Source organism: Gopherus evgoodei, chromosome 1, assembly GCF_007399415.2.
Source record: "Gopherus evgoodei ecotype Sinaloan lineage chromosome 1, rGopEvg1_v1.p, whole genome shotgun sequence".
Classification (NCBI taxonomy): domain Eukaryota; kingdom Metazoa; phylum Chordata; order Testudines; family Testudinidae; genus Gopherus; species Gopherus evgoodei.
The window spans coordinates 301,381,899-301,405,050 of NC_044322.1; the positions used below are offsets into that span (position 1 = coordinate 301,381,899).

Below are 23,152 nucleotides of genomic sequence, written 5' to 3' on the forward strand. Positions count from 1 at the left end.
GAACCATTATGGCAGCAAACTATTCAAAATGGATTGATTGACTGAAGGGAGGAAGGAAGGAAGAAACAGTGGCATGCAGGAAAGGATCCTTGTGCTGAATCCAAGTGCTTTCTTCATGCCTTGTGGCTGCCATTCTCTCAACCTGGTTGTGTCAGATGCAGTCTCATTTTCTTTAGATTCAGTATCCCTCTTCAGAGTACTGCAAAGGACATATATCCAGTTTTCAGCATCAGTTACCAAGTGGAAGATCCTCATAAACAATGTTAGAAAACTGTCCATGAAGCTAGTAAGTGACACTCGCTGGGAGAGTCACATTAACAGCGTAAGGCCAGCGAGGTACCAAGTAATTGAGGTTTATGATGCCATGAGGGAACTGACACAGTTGAGTAAAGCAGAGGTCAGAATCTGACACAAGGTGCAAAGCCTGGCAAATCAGATCACTGACTTCAAATTTCTGGTCTCAGTCACGGTTCAGCACAATATTCTGTTCTAAGTAGATGTTGTAAGCAAGGCATCACAAATTCAGTTGACTGACATTGTGACCGCTACAACTTTGATAAGAAGTAGCCCTGATTTTGTTGTGGCCTACAGAGACAATGAATATGAAGATGCCATCACTGCTGCCAAAGAAATGGTGGAAACTTTAGGATTTGAGCCTATCTTCAAGGAAATTCATTCACTGAAAGAAGAGATAGTCTGGATATGTGAGCAGAGATGAGGTGATGAGACGCTGGTAGAAAAATTCAAGAGGGTGGTTTTTTGTTCACTCATTGACACCAGTCAAGTGTCCATCGAAGAAAGGTTTGGACAAATGAAGTGCCATGAAAAGACCTGGGAGTTTTTGTATGACCTTAGTAAGCTGTTGGACAGGAAAACACTCTTGAACAATTGTACGGACCTTCACCAGGTACTGACACATGGGGAATGTTTGGATGTCAATGATAAAGACCTCTGTGTTGAATTGGACAACATCCATCACATTTTGCAATACGGGAAGCACTCTCCACTCCAAGTTCTCCAATTCATTCATGATGCAGGCCTGAAGGACACTTTTCCTAATGTGTGGATAGCTTTGAGGATTCTGCTCACGCTGCTGGTCACAGTTGTGAGTGGTAAGCACAGCTTTTCGAAACTCAGGCTCATTAAAGCATATCTTCAATCAATGATGGATGAGAGACCGACATCACTTGCTCTTTTATCCCTTGAAAATGCCCTTGGCCAGTCTTTCGATCTCTCTGACGCTGTGCTTAGGTTCACAAGGGAAAAGGTGAGAAAAGTGATCTTTTGAACTAAAGGACTAGGGTTAACATTCTCAGGCTGTCACCTACTGTAATATTATTTAATGTTGGTCCTCCCAATGTTGGTGCACAGTTCAATTTCTTGATGTTAGTACATTTCAGTTATTCTTAAAATTAAAAAGTTTCTATATGCTTAGAGGAAACAAATTTCTTTATTGCTTATATATGGCATGAATGAATACAGATTTACAAATCCTAGTGTACAAATGTATCATTTTATATGACAGGGATAAATCGTGCATGCAAATTGTGCATCAAAGTCATGAAATGGGCTACAAATACAATAAAAAATAAGGTATTCAAAAGTTTAAAAAGTGGCAGGGGGGAGGGGGCACCAAAGATGCTCCTCACCTGGAATGCCATTTGGTCTAGGGCCAGTCCTAGTGAGCACTAGCATGTTGTGTGCAGACCTGCCCGTGTGGTCACTGCTGGCACGCACTAAAAGTTCTCTAGTGTGGGTTAACGAAGGACTGTTTGAAACAGGACTACATTAGCTGACAAGAAGGAACTTCTAGTGCATGCCAGCAGGATCTACACAGGCCAGTTAGTATGCAACATGCTAATGTGCAACAGAATTTATAGCCCTCTAGTGCAGACTAGTTCACCATGTAGACAAGCCCTTAGCGCTTAAACATTAACCAGTCAATCTACTCTCTCAGAACTCCTTGAGAGAACATTATCCACATTTTACAGGTGAATAAACTAAGACAAACACAGGGTAAGTGATTTCCCTAACACTACACACAAAGTCAGGAATGAACACTAGCTCTAATAATTTTCAAAGCTTGCAATTCTCTGTCTTCAAATACATAATTATTCAGTTCTTGTATATTAACTAGGTAGGCTTACCCCTCTGATATCCACACCCTTTGGTACAGATACTCCTACCAGTTTATGTGCTGCATCAAACATGTAGCCAATTATAAAGTTTCAATGCTTATACTCTACAGTTATAGGAACAATAAAAACATATATTAGAAAATCCACTGGAGGTATCAATCCATGAGCTAAAAACTAGCCCATGACTGATGCTAAGTTAGAAAGCAGGCAGGTTGGGTTGTTTTGTTTTTAAAAAGACAATTCTGACTTCAACTGTGATTTTTAATTCTACAATTTTCCACTATTCCAATCCAAGCAGCAGTGAAACAAATTCTACACCTATGTAGATCTAAGAAATGTGAACCTTCAATTTTAAGTGTTAGAAGGGAAGCAATACTCAAGTATGTTCAGTCAGGTACATTTCAGCCTCTTCTTCCTATCCTGGGCTTACCCTGTGATGTTCATATTTGCAATCAGTCATATTGACTATGTTCCATAGCTTCTTTGAATCATTTTAAAATTTTGTCCTTGTGTATTTCTAGTTGTGTTTGTGGGGGGTGGTTTTTTAACTAAATCAAGGCAGATTTCTACTGAGACTGTAACAATAGTCTCCTCTCATCAACTGCCTCGAAAACCACTTCCAATTGCATTTGTAAGTGTAATGCATCTCTGAAGAGTCCTCTGTTCTTGGACATCTTGGAGAGAGGAAGGGTGGTCTTACGGGAGAAATATTTTGGGACTGGGATTCAGGAGAAGTGGGCCTGGTTCCCCATTCTTCAGACTTCCCCTAGACTTCCAGTGTAACCTTGGGCAAAACAAAATCACTTTATAAAATGAAGATATTTTCTTATCTCACAGAGGTAAAGCAAAGAAACAAAACATTATTTGTGAAATGCTTAGGTACTACAGTTAGAGGAACAATATAAGAACACATTTGACAGACCCATTGGGGGCATCTTTCTTTTTTCAATAAGACACTCACGAGGCTGATTGTGAATTTCCACAGTGTGTTTAGGCATAAATGAACCTTGATGTTCCCATTACTTTCTTTTTAAAAGTAGTTATGCTTTCATTCAGGAACTGAAATTAGAAACAAATGTTTCTAGTCTCAACCCCAATAATTCATACGTCTTGTTAATCTACTAATGCAAGCCAATTTTGTGTTTAGATGGATAGGATGATCCCTTTGAATCACTTGGTGGTAACATAGCAGTTTCTATCAGTTTGTTTACAGTGAAAGAAAATGAGCAAGTCATTGAACCAGTTGGGACTGGAGTCCCTGATGTTAAGTGTTGAACAGTCTTACAACCAAGTTCTGCCAGGGAGATGAACTTGACAGTAAAGACTATCCAGTGGTAGTGGGGATAAAAAGATGTGAATCAAGAATTCTTGTGATAGCAGATCTGACTCTGTTCTTGGAATCTGGTGAAAATAAAAAAATCTTGGTACAATCAACTTTCTGGCGGCATCACCTCTTTGTTTGCAACATGAAGAGGAGTCTGTCAGGATGGGTATAGGTTAAGACCAAATGGATGAGGTAAAATAGTTATTTGTCCTGGCTGTCAGGCATAACATTCTTGTTCTCAAACAAGATCTTTAAGGGCTTGGGTTGAAATATTTCCTGTAAATGGCACCTATCCAGCAAAGGGAAAGGCTATTAACAAACTTAGAACGTACCTCTAGTCCATGATTTCAGCGAAAGGACACTGTACTACACCAGTCCTAGTACAAAAGGAGGGGGTACTGGATTATGGATTGTTGTAATAACCATAAATCCAGTGGGCTCTGTTCAGTCCATGATTTTCAGGCCGTCTACATTACAGAGTTAAGTTTACTTAAGTTATATCAACGTTCATAAACTGCTGTAATGACATCGCCTGTGCATGTTCACACAATGCTCCCTGTGTTGGCAGAGTGCATCCACAGTTGGTGCTCTAGCACTGACAGGGAGAGCACTGTATTGTGGGTCGCTATCTCACCGTGCAAATTGGCACATTCTCCTGTTAGGGGTTCTGGGAATGGATCAGAGTGCTGCAGCGGCACAGGAGCCAGCAAACAGAGCTGTAAACGGGAGTTTCAGTGGGAGTTTGCAAGGGCAATTTGCGGGGAAGACTAAGAGAGCTAGGCAGAGGAATAGGCTGGCTAGTGAAGGGAGTGTGTGGTGTTCTGCCAGTGTTCTTGTGCCTGTCGGGGGGTTGTTTTGCTGTGGGTGGTGGTGTTTTGGTTTGGTTTGTGTTTCCTGGACTAACAGGTTTTAGGTGGGAAGGCTGTGACTGATACAGAGGCAGCAGTGGAAGATACAATGAAGATGACTGGATGTGGAAGCTGCGGCACACACGTGATCCTGGAGGGGGTACCTGAAAAGTGTTTCATCTGCATGAAGTGCCGCCTGATAGAGCTGATGGAAGAAAATATCCGAGGACTGGAGATGCAGGTGGAAACTCCAGTTAAGTTTAGAAGGGGGTTCAACGGATAATGGAGCAAAGACATGAGGAGGCTGAAGGGAAAAGCTCAGACGTACAGATGGAAGCAGGACCAAAGAACTCTGAGGGGAGACTGCTGGGTGAGGAAAGTGGACAGTGGAAGCACGTGACTAAGAACCAGGCAGAGGAAAAGACAGGCCAGTGAAGGTGAAATAGAGCTCAGGAACAGGTTTGCAGAGTTGAAAAATGAAGAAGAGGCACAGCAGGTGGTAACTGATGGTGAGAGGGCAAGGAAGAAGAGAAGAGCAGCTAGTCCTATAGGAAGAGGGGAAGAATCAATGGAGATAACACCACCAAACATGAGCCCCAAGAGGATACGGGATGGGTGGCAGAGGATTGCAAGGGACAATAGGAATCAAGAGGACTTGCAGCCAGAGGGAACAGGGGATAGACCAGAGAATCACACCATCACCATGAAAAGGCAGGTCTACATGATTGAGGACTCCTTACTGAGAAGAATAGACAGGCCTGTAACTAGAGCTGCTCCAGAGAACAGAAGGACGTGCTGTCTGCCGGGTGCTAAGATACAGGATGTGGACCTGAGGCCGAAGAGGATCCTAACGGGAGTGGGAAAGAATCCGCTGATTGTCCTTCATGCGGGAACAAATGATACAGCTAGATTCTCACTGGAACATATAAAGGGAGACTATGCCAGGCTGGGGAAGACGCTTAAGGAAATCGAGGCTCAGGTGATCTTCAGTGGGATTCTGCCTGTTCCTGGAGAAGGGCAACAAAGGTGTGACAAGATTATGGCGATCAACAGATGGCTCAGGCAGTGGTGCTATAAGGAGGGCTTTGGGATATATGGCCACTGGGAAGCATTCATGGACAGAGGACTGTTCTCTTGGGATGGACTTCACCTAGGTAAGGAGGGAAATAGACTTCAAGGATGGAGGCTGGCACAAATGATTAAGAGAGCTTTAAACTAGGAATTTGGGGGACATGGTTGGGAGATGTCTAGGTAATCTCCACACCGGAATTCAACATAGAGAGGGAAGAAAACTAAGTAAGACAGGATATAGCCATGAGAATGGACATAAGGTGGAAGGGTACTGTAGATACCAGTCTAATAGGTGATACTAGTGGTAGAATGTCTATGCCTAATCGAGTACAGAATGTCAGTGACGCCAAACAGCAAAAATTAAAAAGTTTGTACACTAATGCGAGGAGCCTGGGTAACAAAATGGAGGAACTAGAGCTACTGGTGCAAGAAGTGAAACCCGATATTATAGCGATAACAGAAACATGGTGAAATAGTAGTCATGACTGCAGTACAGGTATTGAAGGTCATGTGCTGTTTAGGAAAGACAGAAATAAAGGTTAAGGTGGTGGAGTAGCATTGTATATCAATGATGAGATAGACTGTAAAGAAATAAGAAGTGATGGAATGGATAAAACAGAATCTGTCTGGGGAAGAATCACATTGGGAAAGAAAGTTACAAGAGCCTCTCCTGGGATAGCAGCTAAGAATCCTGTGGCACTTTATAGACTAACAGACGTTTTGGAGCATGAGCTTTTGTGGGTGAATATCCACTTTGTCAGATGCATGTAGTGGAAATTTCCAGGGGCAGGTATATATATGCAAGCAAGCTAGAGATAACGAGGTTAGTTCAATCAGGGAGGATGAGGCCCTGTTCTAGTAGTTGAGATGTGTGAAAACTAAGGGAGAAGAAACTGGTTTTGTAGTAGGCAAGCCATTCACAGTCTTTGTTTAATCCTGAGCTGATGGTGTCAAATTTGCAGATGAACTGAAGCTCAGCAGTTTCTCTTTGAAATCTGGTACTGAAGGTTTTTTGCTGCAGGACGGCCACCTTAAGGTCTGCGACAGTGTGGCCAGGAAGGTTGAAGTGTTCTCCTACAGGTTTTTGAATATTGCCATTCCTAATATCTGATTTGTGTCCATTTATCCTTTTCTGTAGAGACTGTCCAGTTTGGCCAATGTATATAGCAGAGGGGCATTGCTGGCATATGATGGCCTATATTACATTGGTGGACGAGCAGGTGAATGAACCGGTGATGATGTGGCTGATCTGGTTAGGTCCTGTGATGGTGTCGCTGGTGTAGCTATGTGGGCAGAGTTGGCATCGAGGTTTGTTGCATGGATTGGTTCCTGAGCTAGAGTTACTATGGTGCGGTGTGCAGTTACTGGTGAGAATATGTTTCAGGTTGACAGGTTGTCTGTAGGCGAGGACTGGCCTGCCACCCAAGGCCTGTGAAAGTGTGGGATCATTGTCCAGGATGGGTTGTAGATCCCTGATGATTCTTTGGAGGGGTTTTAGCTGGGGACTGTATGTGATGGCCAGTGGAGTCCTGTTGGTTTCTTTCTTGGGTTTGTCTTGCAGAAGGAGGCTTCTGGGTACACGTCTGGCTCTGTTGATGTGTTTCCTTATTTCCTCATGGGGGTATTGTAGTTTTGAGAATGCTTGGTGGAGATTTTGTAGGTGTTGGTCTCTGTCTGAGGGGTTAGAGCAGATGCGGTTGTACCTCAATGCTTGGCTGTAGACAATGGATTGTGTGATATGCCCGGGATGGAAGCTGGAGGCGTGAAGGTAGGCATAGCGGTCAGTAGGTTTTCGGTATAGGGTGGTGTTAATGTGACCATCACTTATTTGGACGTGTCTAGGAAGTGGACCTCCCGTGTAGATTGGTCCAGGCTGAGGTTGATGGTGGGGTGGAAGCTGTTGAAATCATGGTGGAATTTTTCCATTGTCTTCTTCCCATGGGTCCAGATGATGAAGATGTCATCAATGTAGCATAGGTAGAGAAGGGGCGTGAGTGGACGAGATCTGAGGAAGTGTTGTTCCAAGTCGGCCATAAAAATATTGGCATATTGTGGGGCCATGCGGGTGCCCATAGCGGTGCCACTTATCTTGAGATATATATTGTCATCAAATTTGAAATAGTTGTGTGTGAGGATAAAGGCACAGAGCTCAGCAGCCAGTTGTGCTGTGGCATCATCAGAGATACTGTTCCTGACAGCTTGTATTCCATCTGTGTGGGGGATGTTTGTGTAGAGAGCCTCTACATCCATGGTGGCTCAACTACTAGAACTGGGCCTCATCCTCCCTGATTGAACTAACCTCGTTATCTCTAGCTTGCTTGCATATATATACCTGCCCCTGAAAATTTCCACTACATGCATCTGACGAAGTGGGAATTCACTCACGAAAGCTCATGCTCCAAAACGTCTGTTAGTCTATAAGGTGCCACAGGATTCTTTGCTGCTTTTACAGATCCAGACTAACACGGCTACCCCTTTGATACTTGTCTCCTGGGATAGTGCTTGGGGTGTGCTACAGACCACCAGGATCTGATTTGGATATGGATAGAGCCTTCTTTAATGTTTTTAATGAAGTAAACACTAATGGGAATTGTGTGATCATGAGAGACTAACTTCTCAGATATAGACTGGAGGGCAAGAGCTAGTAATAATAGAGCTCAGATTTTCCTGGATGCGATAGCTGATGGATTCCTTTATCAAGTAGTTTAAGAACCAACAAGAGGGGATGCCATTTTAGATTTGGTTTTGGTGAGTAGGGAGGACCTCATAGAAGAAATGGTTTTATGGGACAACCTTGGTTCGAGTGATCATGAGGTAATTCAGTTCAAACTAGATGGAAGGATAAACATAAATACATCTGGGACTAGGGTTTTTTTTATTTCAAAAGGGCTAACATTAAGGAATTAAGAAAATTAGTTAGGGAAGTGGATTGAAGAACTTGTTGATCTAAAAGGCGAAAAAAGCCTGGAATTACTTCAAGTCAAAGTTACAGAAACTATCAGAAGCCTGCATCCCAAGAAAGGGGAAAAAATTCATAGGCAGGAGTTGTAGACCAAGCTGGATGAGCAAGCATCTCAGAGAGGTGATCAAGAAAAAGCAGAAAGCCTGAAAGAGAGTGGAAGATGGGAGGGATTAGCAAGGAAAGCTACCTTATTGAGGTCAGAACATGTAGAGATAAAGTGAGAAAGGCCAAAAGCCACGTAGAATTGGACCTTGCAAAGGGAATTAAAACCAATAGTAAAAGGTTCTATAGCAATACAAAGAAGAGGAAAACAGAGAAGTGGGACCGCTAAACACTGTAGGTTAAAGATAATCTAGGCATGGCCCAATACCTAAACAAATACTTTGCCTCAGTCTTTAATGAGGAGCTTAGGGATAAAGGTAGGATGATAAATGGGAATGAGGATATGGAGGTAGATATTACCATATCTGAGGTAGAAGCCAAACTCAAACAGCTTAATGGGACAAAATCGGGGGGCCCAGATAATCTTCATTCAAGAATATTAAAGGAACTGGCACATGAAATTGCAAGTCCATTAGCAAGAATTTTTAATGAATCTGTATACTCAGGGGTTGTACCATATGACTGGAGAATTGCTAACATAGTTCCTATTTTTAAGAAAGGAAAAAAAAGTGATCCAGGTAACTTTAGGCCTGTTAGTTTGACATCTGTAATATGCAAGGTCTTGGAAAAAAATTTGGAGAATTGAGGTCAATGGTAATTGAGACAAAATACAACATGGTTTTACAAAAGATAGATTGTGCCAAACCAACCTGATTTCCTTCTTTGAGAAGGTACCAGAGTCTATGAGGCACAATCACCAACCCATGATGCAGTTTTCTCCATCCCTCATTCCATGGACTTCTGACTCTACATTTCTCACTATTTTTTAACTGTGCCTGTAAACACACCATCTCTGCCTGAAAGCATGGATCCTGCACTGCTCTTGTGATGAGCGTTATGAATACAACTAAGCTGTTCCTGCAGTATTTCATGAGCTGCAAATCCAAACAGGAATCCATGGTGCCTGCCCTACTGTGTACCATGGAAACAATTCAAGACCGATGTGGGCAATCACGGAGCAGTTGCACATGATGGACCATCACTATCGAGCTTGAGAAACAAGCACTGGACTAGTGGGATTGGATCATGATGCAGGTAGGCAATGATGAGTAGTAGCTGCAGAACTTTTGCATACACAAAGCCACCTTCCTGGAACTGTGTGTGGGGCTCGCCCCTACACAGTGACACAAGGACCCCAAAGTAAGAGCTGCCCTCATGATGGAAAAGTGCATGGTGATTGCTGTGTGAAAGGGGGCAATTCCAGACTGCTTCTAGTCAGGCACAAATCAGTTAGGAATTGGGAAGTACACCATGGGGGTTGCAGTGATACAAGTATGCAGGTCATTGATCACCTAATATGACGAAGGACTGACAGTGGACAACATGCAGGAAATAGTGGACGACTTTGTGGCAATGGTATTCCCTACCTGCAATGGGAGTACATCAACAGAAAGGGCTACTTATCTGTGGTATTGTAGGCACTGGTGGATCAACAGTGTCATTTCACTGACATCAATGCGGGGTGGTCAGGGAAGGTGCATGACGTATGCATCTTCAGAAACACTGGACTGTATAGAAAGCTGCATGCAGGGACTTTCTTTCCAGACCAGAAGATTTCAGTAGGGGAAGTGGAAATGCTTATAGTGATCCTGAGACACCAAGCCTACCTCTTACTTCTGTGGTTCTTGAAGACTTACACCGGAAACCTTCACAGCAGCAAGGAGCACTTCAACAACAGGTTCAGCAGATGCATGACAACAGCAGAATGTGCATTCAGCAGATTAAAGGGTCACTAGCGCAGCCTTTTTGGCAGGTTAGACCTCAGTGAGGAAAATATTCCAAATGTCATTGCAGCCTGCTGTGATCTGCATAACATTTGTGAAGCCAAGGGGGAAAAGTTTCCCCAAGCATGGAGTGCTGAGGTAGATTGCCTGGCAGCTGATTTTGAGCAGCCAGATACCAGAGCTGTTAGAGGGGCTCAACAAGGGGCTATTCAAATCAGGGAGGCTTTGAAGCAGCATTTTGACAATGAGCCTCAAGTAATGTGTCTTTCTGTAAAGCATTCACCTAGGCATTACTTGCCACCTTGAATGACGTGTAATGATCGTTGCCTGAGCATTAATTGTAGTCTGCAAATATGCTGACTGCTCCTGTGCATGAATTTTAGTTGCAACCACCCTGTGTAGGACACAAATAAAGAATCATTGTACTTTTAAGACTACATTTTTATTAAACAGCAATACACAGATTTCCATTTTTTACAAGGGACATGACACTAAGCAGCACTCTCTCAAATGAGGCTCTCACAGGTGTGTGCAAGTCCAGCTGTCATTATGGAGCATGTGCCATGGGGTGCTGTAAGAGTTGGGAAAGATGTGAGAAACAGGCGGGAGGGACCGTGGGGATAGCAAGGAAGGCAGTTCTCTATGGGATGCAGGGGAAGTCAAGCACGCATATGCAGAGGTGTCAACTTCCTGAGTTCCCAAGGGTGCTCAATCCCGCTCCGCCCCAGGCCCTGTCCCACTCCACCCTTCCCTCAATCCCACCCCACCTCTTCCTGCCCCCACCATGCCTCTTCCCCTCCCATTCTGCCCCCTCCCCCACAAAACCTCCTGCATGCCGCTGAACAGCTGATCACTGGCTGGCAGGAGGCGCTGATCATGGGCTGCTGGTGGGTACTGACCACACACTATTTTTTTTTCTTCTGTGGATGCTCCAGCCCAAGAGCATCCACAGAATCTGTCCCTGTGCACATATGTTCCACCTGCAGCACAATCAGGAAACTGAGCAGCTCTCATTAGTCCGCCATGAACTTTATCTTCGCTCCTGCTCCTCTATTATCCACGCCTGCACCCGTCTCTTCTCCTGGCTATCCATTCTGAGTTTATTGTTTCTCTCCATGCTCTGTGCTCACCATCTGCATAAATAGATGATTGAGGCACTGCTCAAAACATGTCCTCCTTACTCCACCTCCTTTTCTGATGGAGATGGTCTGCCATTGTGTAGGAGCTGGCCCTCAAGGACACATCTGCAGAAACAAAAGAAACAATATACAGAATCAGTATTGTGAGTGCACTCACAGTCTTGAATCATAAAAGCCATATAGACAACTTTCTCATTTTCCCTTGGCAAGCACAATAAATATGGTGAGTTAAGACTGTGGAGGAAGGTGCAAGTGGGATAAAGAATCTGAGTGGTTTCAAAAGGGGATCACGATAAGGATCCTGAATACTGACACCATTTTCAAGAGGGAGGGGGTGTTCGAAGCTGATATCTCACTACTGAGAGTAACCAATGATGCAAGGGTGCATCTCCTGCATGCTTGAGGCTTCAGACTGCTCTCCTGAGTGCTGCTTTGGTTCCTCCAGAAGCAATTGCCAATCGATGCAGCAAAGTTTCCTACAACAGGGAAAGAAACAAAGCAGCTCTGCCAAGGAACCTTTGGAAGAGGATTGCAGAGTATCCGCAAGAAAGTTTCCTAGAGATCTCTATGGAGAATTCCTGGGAGATCCCAGTGTGCATTAACAAACTTTTCCACAGGGTTCCCGCTGCATAGCTGCATAGGGGAAATGAGAAGCAGATACAAACAGTACCTCATGTGCACCATGTAACAAAATAAAGGACACCTCTACTTCATGTAACTATGCAGTATCAAAGCAAAATGAGTACTTACTGGAGCTCCCCACTCCTGCTTCAGGCATGCGAGAGCCAGACTGCTGGGACTGGCTATAGCCCCCTCCAGAGTCAAAGAGTCCTGGCTTGACACGCCACTAGAGAACCCTGTCGCCTATCCCACATCCGCCACCACCGAGACCTCCTTGTCCACCACTTCCTTCTCAGGGTTAAGACTCCGCTGGCTGCTGCCTCCAATCCCCCCCAAAGCATCCATGGAACTCTTGGCAGTGGAGGTGGTGTTGCCATCATGGAAGGTGTGCAGCTCCTTGCAGAAGCAGCATATTTTCAGCACACCAGAGTGACAGTTGGCCTCCCTTGCCTTCTGGTATGCCTGGCTTAATGCCTTGATCTTAGCACAGCACTGCTGCATGTCCTTTCATGCCCCTTCTCCTCCATGCCATGAGCAATCTGCTCATCGGTATCAAAGTTCATATGGCTGGATCGGAACTGCGACTGCACAGCCTCCTCTTCCCACAGACTCAACAGGGAAGATACAATGTGAATTCTCCACACTGAGCAAACAGAAAGTGGAATTTCAAAAATTCCAGTGGCTTTAAAGGGAAAGGGGTGCATGCCTATATACCTGGCTTCAAAGCAGCAGGCTGAAATGGCTGACCAGATCAGTCATGATGGGCATTGTGTGACACCTCCTGGAGGCCACTTAGGGTGACATAAGCAAGCGCAGTGTCTACACTGACACTGCATCACTCTAACTTTGTCATAGAAAGCTCTATGCCGCTCATCAAGGTGGTTTTATTAGGTCAGTGTAGCAGGAGAGTTAAATTGGCTGGAGGAGGATTGTTGTGCGTATGCCTCCGCGGTTTTGTCAATGATATGATTATGATATCATATGTCCCCTAATGATATGTCTGCTCTTCAGGGACACAATTTCTTATTGATGTTTAGGTTGGCGGAAAATGAAGAAAAAATGTTCTCCAGTGAGATACTGAAAGAAAGTTCAGTAAAGGCTTGTACAAGAGAGATTTCAATTCAATTATGAACAGAAAGTATGTCTTTATTAAAAGGAAGTACAGGGAATTATATACCATTGGTTCAAGTGGATGGGTTATGAGAATTTATAGTACTGCAGGCAGGTCCTGGGTACGGAATGTAGGCATAATTGTTTTGAAAAGATCAAAAAATGCCTTATCTGATAATTTTCTGTTGGCAGCTTCTCTCCTCATTCATCAGAAATGAGTAATGCCTCTTGTGACTGCTGTGAGAAGTGTCAAAAGACTAATGTTGAGTTGGGCCAGATGTGATAGGCTTATAAACTTTTGTATCTACTAATGTGATGTGTATCTTTGTGAGCTAGGGATTACTGTGGGGGATTACTGAATTTCCTCTGGGAACTAAAATTAGTGGAAGGTAATTATGACAGATCCAAAAACAGGTAAATACCTCCAGGGAGCTACCACTCCCCCTCCTGGGAATTGCATATACTGGTTCAGATAGGGGACAAGAGCCCTAGCAGACAAAGAAAAAGCTTTTGATATAACAAGTGTCAGCCCAAATCGGCTGAGACCCCATTTTTTTGAGCAAAGAACTGATTTGAACCTTTAACCAAGAGGGCAAAACCCTGCTGGGAAGAGTGTGAAGGACTGGAAACCAGCCAAGACCTCCACTGGTTACAACAGGTAAGTTTAGCATGGCTGTAGACTGGTTATTGCTTTTTGTTTTCTCTTTCTGCTTTTCTCCTAAAATAAATGTACAATGGTTTGTGAAAGCTTACTGGTCACTGGTAACCACTGTCACAGCCCCGGGGAGAGAGCAGAACAGCAGGTTCTCTCCTAAAGTTAGACCTACTAGAATAAGCTCAGTGAATTGCAGGGGAACTGCAAAACTAAATCCCTGGTTTGGAAGCAGAGGGGCAGCTAGAGGCCTGAGACTTTGACATTGAGCAGATTATGGCAGGGACAAAGGCACAGCTAACCCCAAAACTGTAACACCTCTCACCTGTAGAATTCATAGACAGTCTAATGTTGTTTCTGGAGACTCCAGGACTAAGCCCTGTGCATCAACTCAGGCCACCAAAAGTTCTTCCACAGCTGCAGAAACCAATTATCAGTATTAAGCCAAACTTGAAATTACCCAGACTAATCTTAGATCAGGCATAGGTTTGTTTCCCCTCTAGAAAAAAGTTCCAATTTGCATTCCAGTCATTTACCAGAGTAGCAGTGTTGATTGAATAAGGAAGGAAGCTGTCAGCAGAAAAAAATCAGGTAAAAAAATGAACACCCTGCCCCCGCGCCCCCCCCCGGCACAGATGCTTAATTTAAATGAAAAGTAGCAACAAGTGATTCACAGAAGTGCGAGCGGGGGGGGGGCAGGGGGAGGGAGAGCACAATTTCAATGAGTACAGTAGGCAGAAATAGAAGTTCCCCCCCATATGAAGCATAAATTTTGTAATTTAAGAAATTATTATTAGGGAACCAACCCAGCAACACCTTTTTACCAACGCATGCCCCTGCAGATGAATGGAAAACTACTTTGCAGTTCTTGTTTGCACAAGATGCAAGATTTTCCCTAATAGCCTGCTGATGAGTGTCTCCTCTCCTTGGGAATTCTCATGCTCACCATAGGAAGGGCCTACCAGGAATTGTGACTTTGGGTTGGGGCCAAGGCCCTGGCAGGCCAGTCTGTCTCAAAGCTGTGTGCCCTGGCAGAGCAAGAGTGAGCTTGTAGTAACAGTGCATATCTCACTCTCTGAAGCACCTGGAAAGCTGCCTATAAACACACGCATGCATTCCCCCACAACTTTGGATGATGATTTGATACTTGCAATGTTTCTCTGCTGCGGGGGAGCTTGAGGGACTCTACTAGAAAAATGCTGCTCTGGTAATTCCTCAGCTCTAGAAAGGGAGACTGGAGCTAGAAGTTAAAATGAACTAACTACTGCACCAAAAATGAATAAAAAATAAAGTTATAGAACAAAGTGGTCAGAAGCAACTGAACCAATAACTTTTTTTTGCACTCAGAGATAGAAATTCTTTAGGCCCTAGTTGAAGAGCAGGCTTTAGTCCTGGAACCTCCAGCAACATTGGACGAACTCTAAATTCCACAGGTTAGATGCATTACCCATTTGTGACGAATAAGGCGGGCTGTGCTGCAGAAACGCTGTCATATGGAACTTTGATAACATTGGATGATTCACTAGAGACTTAGATGAGCTTGCGTTTATGACATTGCTCAATCATGAAATGTGAGAAATGGTAAGAGGTCTTAGGTACAGGTCTAAATTTTCCATAAAAGAAATTTAAGTGGAGCTAAGATCAGTAGGAGGACTTGGATGCCCACATTCCTGCTGAGACGAAAAACACTGAAGTCTGTAGAAAGTCAGAAGCATTTCTGCTCTGCAGTAGTATACCATCTTGGTTAGGACCCGTCATGCAATACTCAAGATGTCAAATTTAAATAATCTGGATCAGAATGCAAATGACAACTGTAGACTAGAAGATCATTCCCACTGGGAAGATGGATCAGAGACCATATTCTTGGCCAGTTTGAGATTAAAAAAGTTTAACTTGCTTTCTGCTTATTTTTTTTCCAGTTTGTTTTAATACACTCATCACAGTTGTATGTATCACCTTCTCATTTTGAGCTGTTACAGAAGATGTCTTACATCTCATTTGAAAGAGGTAATATTCCCTAATACAAACACTGACTGAACCAGCTTTCTACAGCTCAGTTTTTCCTTGTGTTTACATAAACTAGCAACATGGAAAGCTGACACGTCGAACCTTAGCATGTAGTATTTACCATTATAGTCTTACTACTTTGCATCATCACACAGGTTAGGTACAATGAATAAATTGCAGATTATGTATTAGCAGATAGGCCAAGCTCATGAACTTGAAGGACTAGAGAAAGACAGTATGATTTAATGGAGGGCTTTTATAGTGTTATCAGCAATCCTGTTCCAAAGAGACCAACTCAAAGCAGTACAGTTTAGACTGAATTTGATTTGAACCCACAACAGAGAGACTCAAAACAGACCCATTTTTATTGTCTGGAATCTATTTTATTCTGAAGGTAGTCACGGGAGATAAAGCCATTTTAAAAGAAGAGGCAAGGATTCAGCCTGAATCTGTTGTGTAGCGAGTGGGCATGATCTCAGTCAGACATTCCTGTCTGACTCATACAGGAAACTAGGTCAGGAGTAATGGAAAGTTATGTTTTTAATAACTCTTACTTACAAAGAGCTGCTCCAAGCCAGACGCTATAAACTGCCACCTTTAACAACACAAGATATTTAGGGACCTGATTATCATTTGTTCTGTAGCTCCTTTACACTGTTCCAATAGTGTAAGAGTATGAATTACATTTATACTCACTTCACTGCCAAAGCACCATCAGAAGGCCTTTGATTAAATGAGAATAAAGCTCTAAGGTGTTTTGAGCTAGTCAAAAACAGAGAAGAGCAGCTTACAGGTTCCAGACATGAGGAGAGCCCTGTTTAAACAGGAAGTACTTATTTGTCCCTGAGACAGGGTAAGGCAAGTACCCTGAAAGGATTTTTAAGTGGTAGAGGGCCTTTTCAGGTCATAACAGAAAAAGTGAGGGCTGCTGCACCTGGGACTGAAAGACAAAGTACTTAGCACCCAGGACTCAGCGTCTTGGCTTGATAGAAATCTCAGTATCTAGAACCCTAATAGTTTCAGCAGTTTCTCTACTGCTGTTGCTGAGTTTAATTATTTTGATTTTGTCAACTCTTGTATATTGGATGTTATTCCTTGTTCAACCTTTTTGAGGAGGAAAGCTAAAATGTGGCACCCCAAGATACTCATAAGTTTCAGATTGGATTGCAAAAAAGGACCTCATGTCAGATGTAACAGTTTATTTCTACATGAGACTAGAGGTCACTGAACACCCTTCCCATTTGAGAGGATCTCATTTTGAAGACAGACAAAAAGCAGTTTAAGCACAAATTTTTACTAGTGGCAGACCTCTTCACAACTCCTATTACTCTTGTATATTACTTTAGTAAATTCCAGTCAATTGCATATGTGCAAATTCATGGATAAGACTGTACAAGTGTAACTAAGGACCTTATTTGGTCTGTCGAACTTTTATTAATGGTGACGTGGGAGAGGAAAACCCACTTTAACAAAATATTTTAAATTGGTTAGTAAACGTTATTCAATAGAAGATTCTATTCTTGAAAGTAACTAAAAAGGGCACTGTAGTTTCAAGTTTCTTAATTCAGGCTTCTTCATAACAAGCATTCAGTTTAGAAATTAAAATGTGTTTCTTCTATACTTCCAGTCCTGCAAACCAACCTGGATTCTAACAGTGAAACAGGGTTCTTTTCTTCTCATATCACCAGTAATAGAAGTTCTGCAGGTCACATAAGATCCTCACAGTTATACTTGTGAGATCCCACTATCTTCCATGAGTCTGTACAGGTTTGACATGGAATTTCGTAAATGTTGATGCAAAATTAGAAGTATCCAGCTCAGTTTCTTAAAACACACTGGCGCTACAGTGATGATAGGAGCAAAAGGCATCAAAAACCTATTGCTGAAGCAAAAAAGTGACAATACAGTCAAGGAGCAAATCTGTTGAATAGGAAGATGCCATTTTAATAGTCACTTTTTAGAGAACCATGCCTTAAACGGTTTCTCAAAAAACACTTTGCATCCCAATGTTCCTGGTGCAGGCTTTGCAGCAGTCAACTAATGAACGGTGTTCTTAGAGCTGTGCTGTCCTTGTGCACTGGTAAAGTAACTACGAACAGCTGTTAGTTTCAGTTACATTCAAAAACTGAAAAGTCAGTTTGCTCACTGAAAGGAGGAAATTGATAGGGAAAAATCTGTAAGCAGATAATATCTCAAACAATGGAAAAAACTATAAAAATACTGTATGAGAATGCTCTCCCAAAGCTTTCATTAAGTTTCTATTTCCAATTCTCCTACCACAGGCAAATTCATAATAGCCTAATGCTAAGACATTCAATGGAAAATACAATCACCAATTCAGCTGTTTTTAGCAACTTATGTTTAAACAAACCAGAAAGCTAACTAAGGCTACGTCTACACTGCACACCTTACAACAGTGCGGCTGTGTCGCTGCAGCCATGCCGTTGTAAAGTGCACTGTGTGGCCACTCTTTATTGCCAGAAGAGCGCTCTCCCGGCTACAAAATAAAACCACTTCCAACGAGAGGCAGTAGGTCCACACCAGCGCTTTTCATCATTAAAAATTTGTCATTCAGGGGGCGTTTTTTCACACACCTGAGTGACAAAAGTTTTAGCAATGAAAGTGCCAGTGTAGACAAAGCCTAAGGATGAAGATTTTTTCAAAAACTTTTATAAAACACTCGCCACTGTTTCAATTCATTCAAACTGAACAGTGCTGGTGCTGCAGCAACAATTGCCATTTTACTGATACTTCCATAGCAGAAAATAAGTCTGACGAATTTGAGGGAGAAAATGTCAATCAGAATAGAAACTGAGCATAAGCTTTCAGAGTTGTAAGTTACTTAATTTTTTTAACAGTGGTTTAATATACATATTGTCAAATACTTACCTTAAAGTTTGAAAAACTTCCACACCATCCTTTCATATGATAAATCGCACTGTTTGCATCACAAACTATGCTAGGAAAGAAGGATGGGAGGGCATCGAGGGGCAAGACAGGCACTTTTGTAAGCCCCATTAGGTACCAGTTTATATCTTTAGGCACCTAAATACATGTTTAAATCTGATCTAGTGACTTTCTGCTTTGATGTAAGACAGTGAGTTTCTTTGTAATTACTGATCAGGAATCCTACTCTAGTTTAATTTCTGTAATTTTGTCCTATGAAAGTTTTCTTCTGCATAAGAAAATTCAGTTCCTTCTTCCTCCCCTACCTGCAACTTCAATGGTCAAAGTGGAAAAAGTAGCTTATATATTGTTTGTTCCACTTAATGTGCTACGCTTTCTTTCACGTCTTGCAGTGGTTGGCCTTGAAACTCTGCATTTTACAGAGAAATGTCAACCAAATAGGATCTCAAGCTCCTGCTCAGTCCTGGAGCTTGCTGTATTGCAACTTACTGTGGAACAAGAAAACCAAGTTTGAGTATCCACAGCATTAGATACTTTGTAATACTAATATGTAGCATACCAAATTCTCCAAGGAGAAGTCTTATTACACGTATATCTAAATTTACTATTTCAGTGTCCCTAAGTTTAAAATTTTCAGATTGTCCTTTCCTGTGTTTAAGTCTATAAACCCTTCTCATGCATTGTGAGTGCACATTAGACAACGTAAGATCCTAGTATTTTGCTGTTAACTAATCACCACAATACATTCTTAATTAGTACAGTTGTTAAAACAGATAAGGTACAGCAGAGGAAATACTCAATTTGTGGTTCCAATAATAAAAAAGTGCATTGTCTAAATATGTAATTATTCACTAAAATCAGCCATCACTACTTTTCACCATTGATTAGTCCCCTTCCACTACATTTAAATATGTTGGTAGTTTCAGGAGATAAACTGATAAACTCCATTTCCAGAAGTCAACTTCCAGTTACATAAGCATGAAGATTATGAGGACAGATCAGAAGCTACAATATCAAATGATGCTTCTGCCCCATTATTTGAAATTGTAACTACTGTATGAGTTCATGTAAACTTTTCCTCTCAGTACTGGCCCTTTTAAAGTAAACAGCATCAAAACACCACCAAGGTATAAATGGGTAAGTAAAATTAAACAATTCACCTCTGTTAGCTAACAAATCCTGACAACCTGCTAAGCTCCACAGAATTCTTAGACAAAGCATGCTACAGGTAGTCCTGTAAGAATCAACGTATGCCAGAAAAAGGTGGTAGTATTGGGCTTCAAGAATTTCTAAATGGCTAAGTTATCAAGCAAAACTAAGCTAGAGAAAAACCTGAAAAAGAGATTGGAATTTTACATTGATCAGGTTAAGGCAATGGGTTTCTAACCTTTTTCTGATGAAGCCACTTCCAATGAATTGATGGACAAGCACCCACCACCTCAGTGTCCCCTTTCACTAGGCCCTGGCACAGTTGCTGCAGCCTTTGTCCATTTATTACTACTACTTTTCTTGGGTATCTTTTGCTATCTAGTTTTCCAGTTTGGTCTCTTTCGTGACTGCTCCTTTGGTTCACACTCACCAGATGCTTGAGGTATGGGAGTCCATTGATGGGTCAATGTGGCCAGAACACATGTTATTCCTTCTGACCACTACTAGAAAAGAAAAGTTTCCTGGCAGCAATGCTGCATGTTACTTGCACTATTAAGAGCTGAGGGATGGAAGGCACAGGCCTTTCAAGAAGCCACCTTCCAGCATACATTTATAATAGAGGGTTCGCTGGGTCCAGAGTTATGCAGTTTTCTCCCACCTACTATTCTCTACCCAACCATCCCAACCTCCTTGCTTGTCTACCCCCACACTTCCAGGGGAATCCATTCTCCGTGTGGGGAAACACTGGCTTACTAGACAAGATTACTTTCACTATACAAATACCTGTAGTTCACACCTGCACTTAGAAAACCAGATTAAAATTTGTCCCTCTTCCCTTCCTCTATGAATGCATTTTCTATGTAAAAATAAAATACCTGAAAATTGCACTGATACCGTATTACTTATTTTAACATGTATTATGAATAAACTGCACATGCTGTTTTACAGACAATATATATTTGTAAACTTGCTCATGCAAAGTTAGTGTGCACAACAGGGATATTAATTTTCTAATTCCCACACCTTTAAAAATGACATTACTTATGTCTGCATTTTTTAAACTGTGCCCAAACCCTCTGCAATATAATAAATCTTACACAGAAGAATTTCTTATCGGCCAGCCAAATCAATTTATGTAGCTGAAACACAAAAGAATAAAAGTTATACAAAAACATGGTGGTTTTGTTTTTACAGAAAGAAGGAAACTTAAAAAAAGAAAAAAAAACATGGTCACAAAATTTTAACATTTTAATCCTAAACATTACTGGGCAAATGGATGTTGGAGCCTATTTCCATACACCATATGTTTTAACCTTTTATTTCCATTTCAAATGTGGCCAAATCCACTAAAACATGAGTGGTTTACAACTTCTGGATCACGGAAATACGTATTTCTGGAATAAATGCTAGAAAAGCAACAATGGGAAAAGCCAACTGTCTCCATAAAGGTAAATAAAGTGGAACAATGTGAAGATTAGATATTTTTCTGTTTCTTACTCTTAACCTGTCAATTCAGTGCATCATATGGTTCGACGTAATGGTCCCCATTTTGAACAAACATCTAACTAGTGTCCATTGATTCTAAGTTAGTGGATGATGAATCTTTCTGGATACTTTCAAAGATGGCTGCCAGCTCAGGATTAGAGCTTATCTGTGATTGAAATTCACTCATTAACGGACTCTTCTCTGCTTCTGGAATGGTTAGAAGGGCTGCTACTGCCCTCATGGCAGACCGCTTCAGTTCATCTTGTTTTTCAAACTCCTGTTTCACTGAGTTTGCCTTTACCTGTAGAAAAAGTAGTATATTAGGAAGTTTACATTTAAAACTGAGCTCTTCTTAAACCAGTCAATATAAGGTGTCTTTCCTTCCATATTACCACTTTAATTTGACATGCACTTGAAATAGTTTATACCGCACAATATTTATTTTTAGGATGAAAAGAATATAAAAGGTAACCACAGGAGACTGGACAGCTGTAGTGTATCTGACGTTTAGCAGTCTTGATTAAAAGAACCTTACAAATAGATTAGAGCCTGAAAATTGCAGATTAAGCAAAAACAGCCCTACATAAAAAAAAATGTTCTGAGTTAGCAAATCATTACACAGATTCAAAGCAAATAACAGCCAAACTGGTTCAATTTAGTAAGGTCAGTAACAACATTAAAAAAATTACCGAGCTGCAGAAGCACAAAGTAGAATACAGCAGTGGACATACTGACCAAAGCATATTCTTGATCAGTTAGACCTTTTTGCTATTATTCCTACGCAAGAATTTTTAATGGTAAACGACAGGACTTCATCATTGAAAGTCAAACTCTCTAAATCCGTCAAGTGAAATAAGGAGCAGATTATTGGTGGAAGACGGGTAACAAGAAACTGTGTAGGTGATATGAAGGTGGAAGTTAATTATTATCTTAGGAGCCGTAGTCACGGATCAGGAACCCATTGTGCTAGGCACTGTATAAGCACAGAACCAAAAGATGATCTTTGCCTGAACAAGCTTAAAGATTTAAGCAAGGAAGTATTCAAAAGAAGGGGAGGGGAGCAACATTTTACACCGCTCTCCTCCCTTCAAACTGCTTATTTCACTTTTCAGAAGCAAGTTATAAGTCTCCAGCACTTTTAAACCTCAATTGTTAAAATTAAAAACTCTTCAATATTCCACATTCCGTTTCTACAATGAAATCTGAGTTTTCAAGTTGCTTAAATGGCAGCCAGGCTTCTGAAGGACAGAGAGGAGACCAAACAATCCAAAAAACTTAATAAAAAAAAAAAAATCAGAAAAAGTAAACAAGTATATTCAGATTAGAAAGGGGATTTATACCCTTTTCCTCACTATCTTCTCTTATAATTTTACAAGGAACTATTTTTCATATGATGTATTGCATGAGCCTCCCAAATTACTTTTGATCAATAACATTTAAAATTAAAGAGACATACCCTAACTCAGGAGTGGGCAAACTTTTTGGCCCGAGAGCCACATCGGGGTGTGGAAATTGTATGCAAGGCCATGAATGTAGGGCTGGGACAGGGGTGCAGGACAGGGTGTGGTGTGCAGGAAGGGGGGCTCAGGGCAAGGGACTAGGAGTGCAGGAGGGGTGCAGCAGAGGGCTCAAGGCAGGGAGTTAGGGTGCAGGAAGGGTTTGAGGTGTGGGCTCCAGCCTGGTGCCTCTTACCTCAAGCAGCTCCAGGGTGGCAGCAGCACACAGCAAGGCTAAGGCAGGTTCCAGCTCTTGCCTGTGGGTACTACCCCCAAAGCTCTCACTGGCCATGGTTCCCCATTCCCAGCCAATGAGAGCTGCAGAGGTGGTGCCTAAAGGCGAGGGCAGTGCACGGA

At 42.0% G+C, this 23,152-nt stretch overlaps 1 protein-coding gene across 1 annotated transcript in view; it reads right to left on the reverse strand.

The window, feature by feature from the left end:
- Positions 1 to 11,171: 11,171 nt before the first annotated feature.
- The window catches only part of CAND1 (cullin associated and neddylation dissociated 1), a 58,655-nt gene continuing 46,674 nt past the window's right edge, over positions 11,172 to 23,152 (reverse strand). Inside the window, exon 15 of the mRNA XM_030548788.1 lies at positions 11,172 to 21,600. Within this exon, the coding sequence (XP_030404648.1) occupies positions 21,376 to 21,600 (225 nt within the window). The 3' untranslated portion in view covers positions 11,172 to 21,375. The remainder of the gene's footprint in view (positions 21,601 to 23,152) is intronic.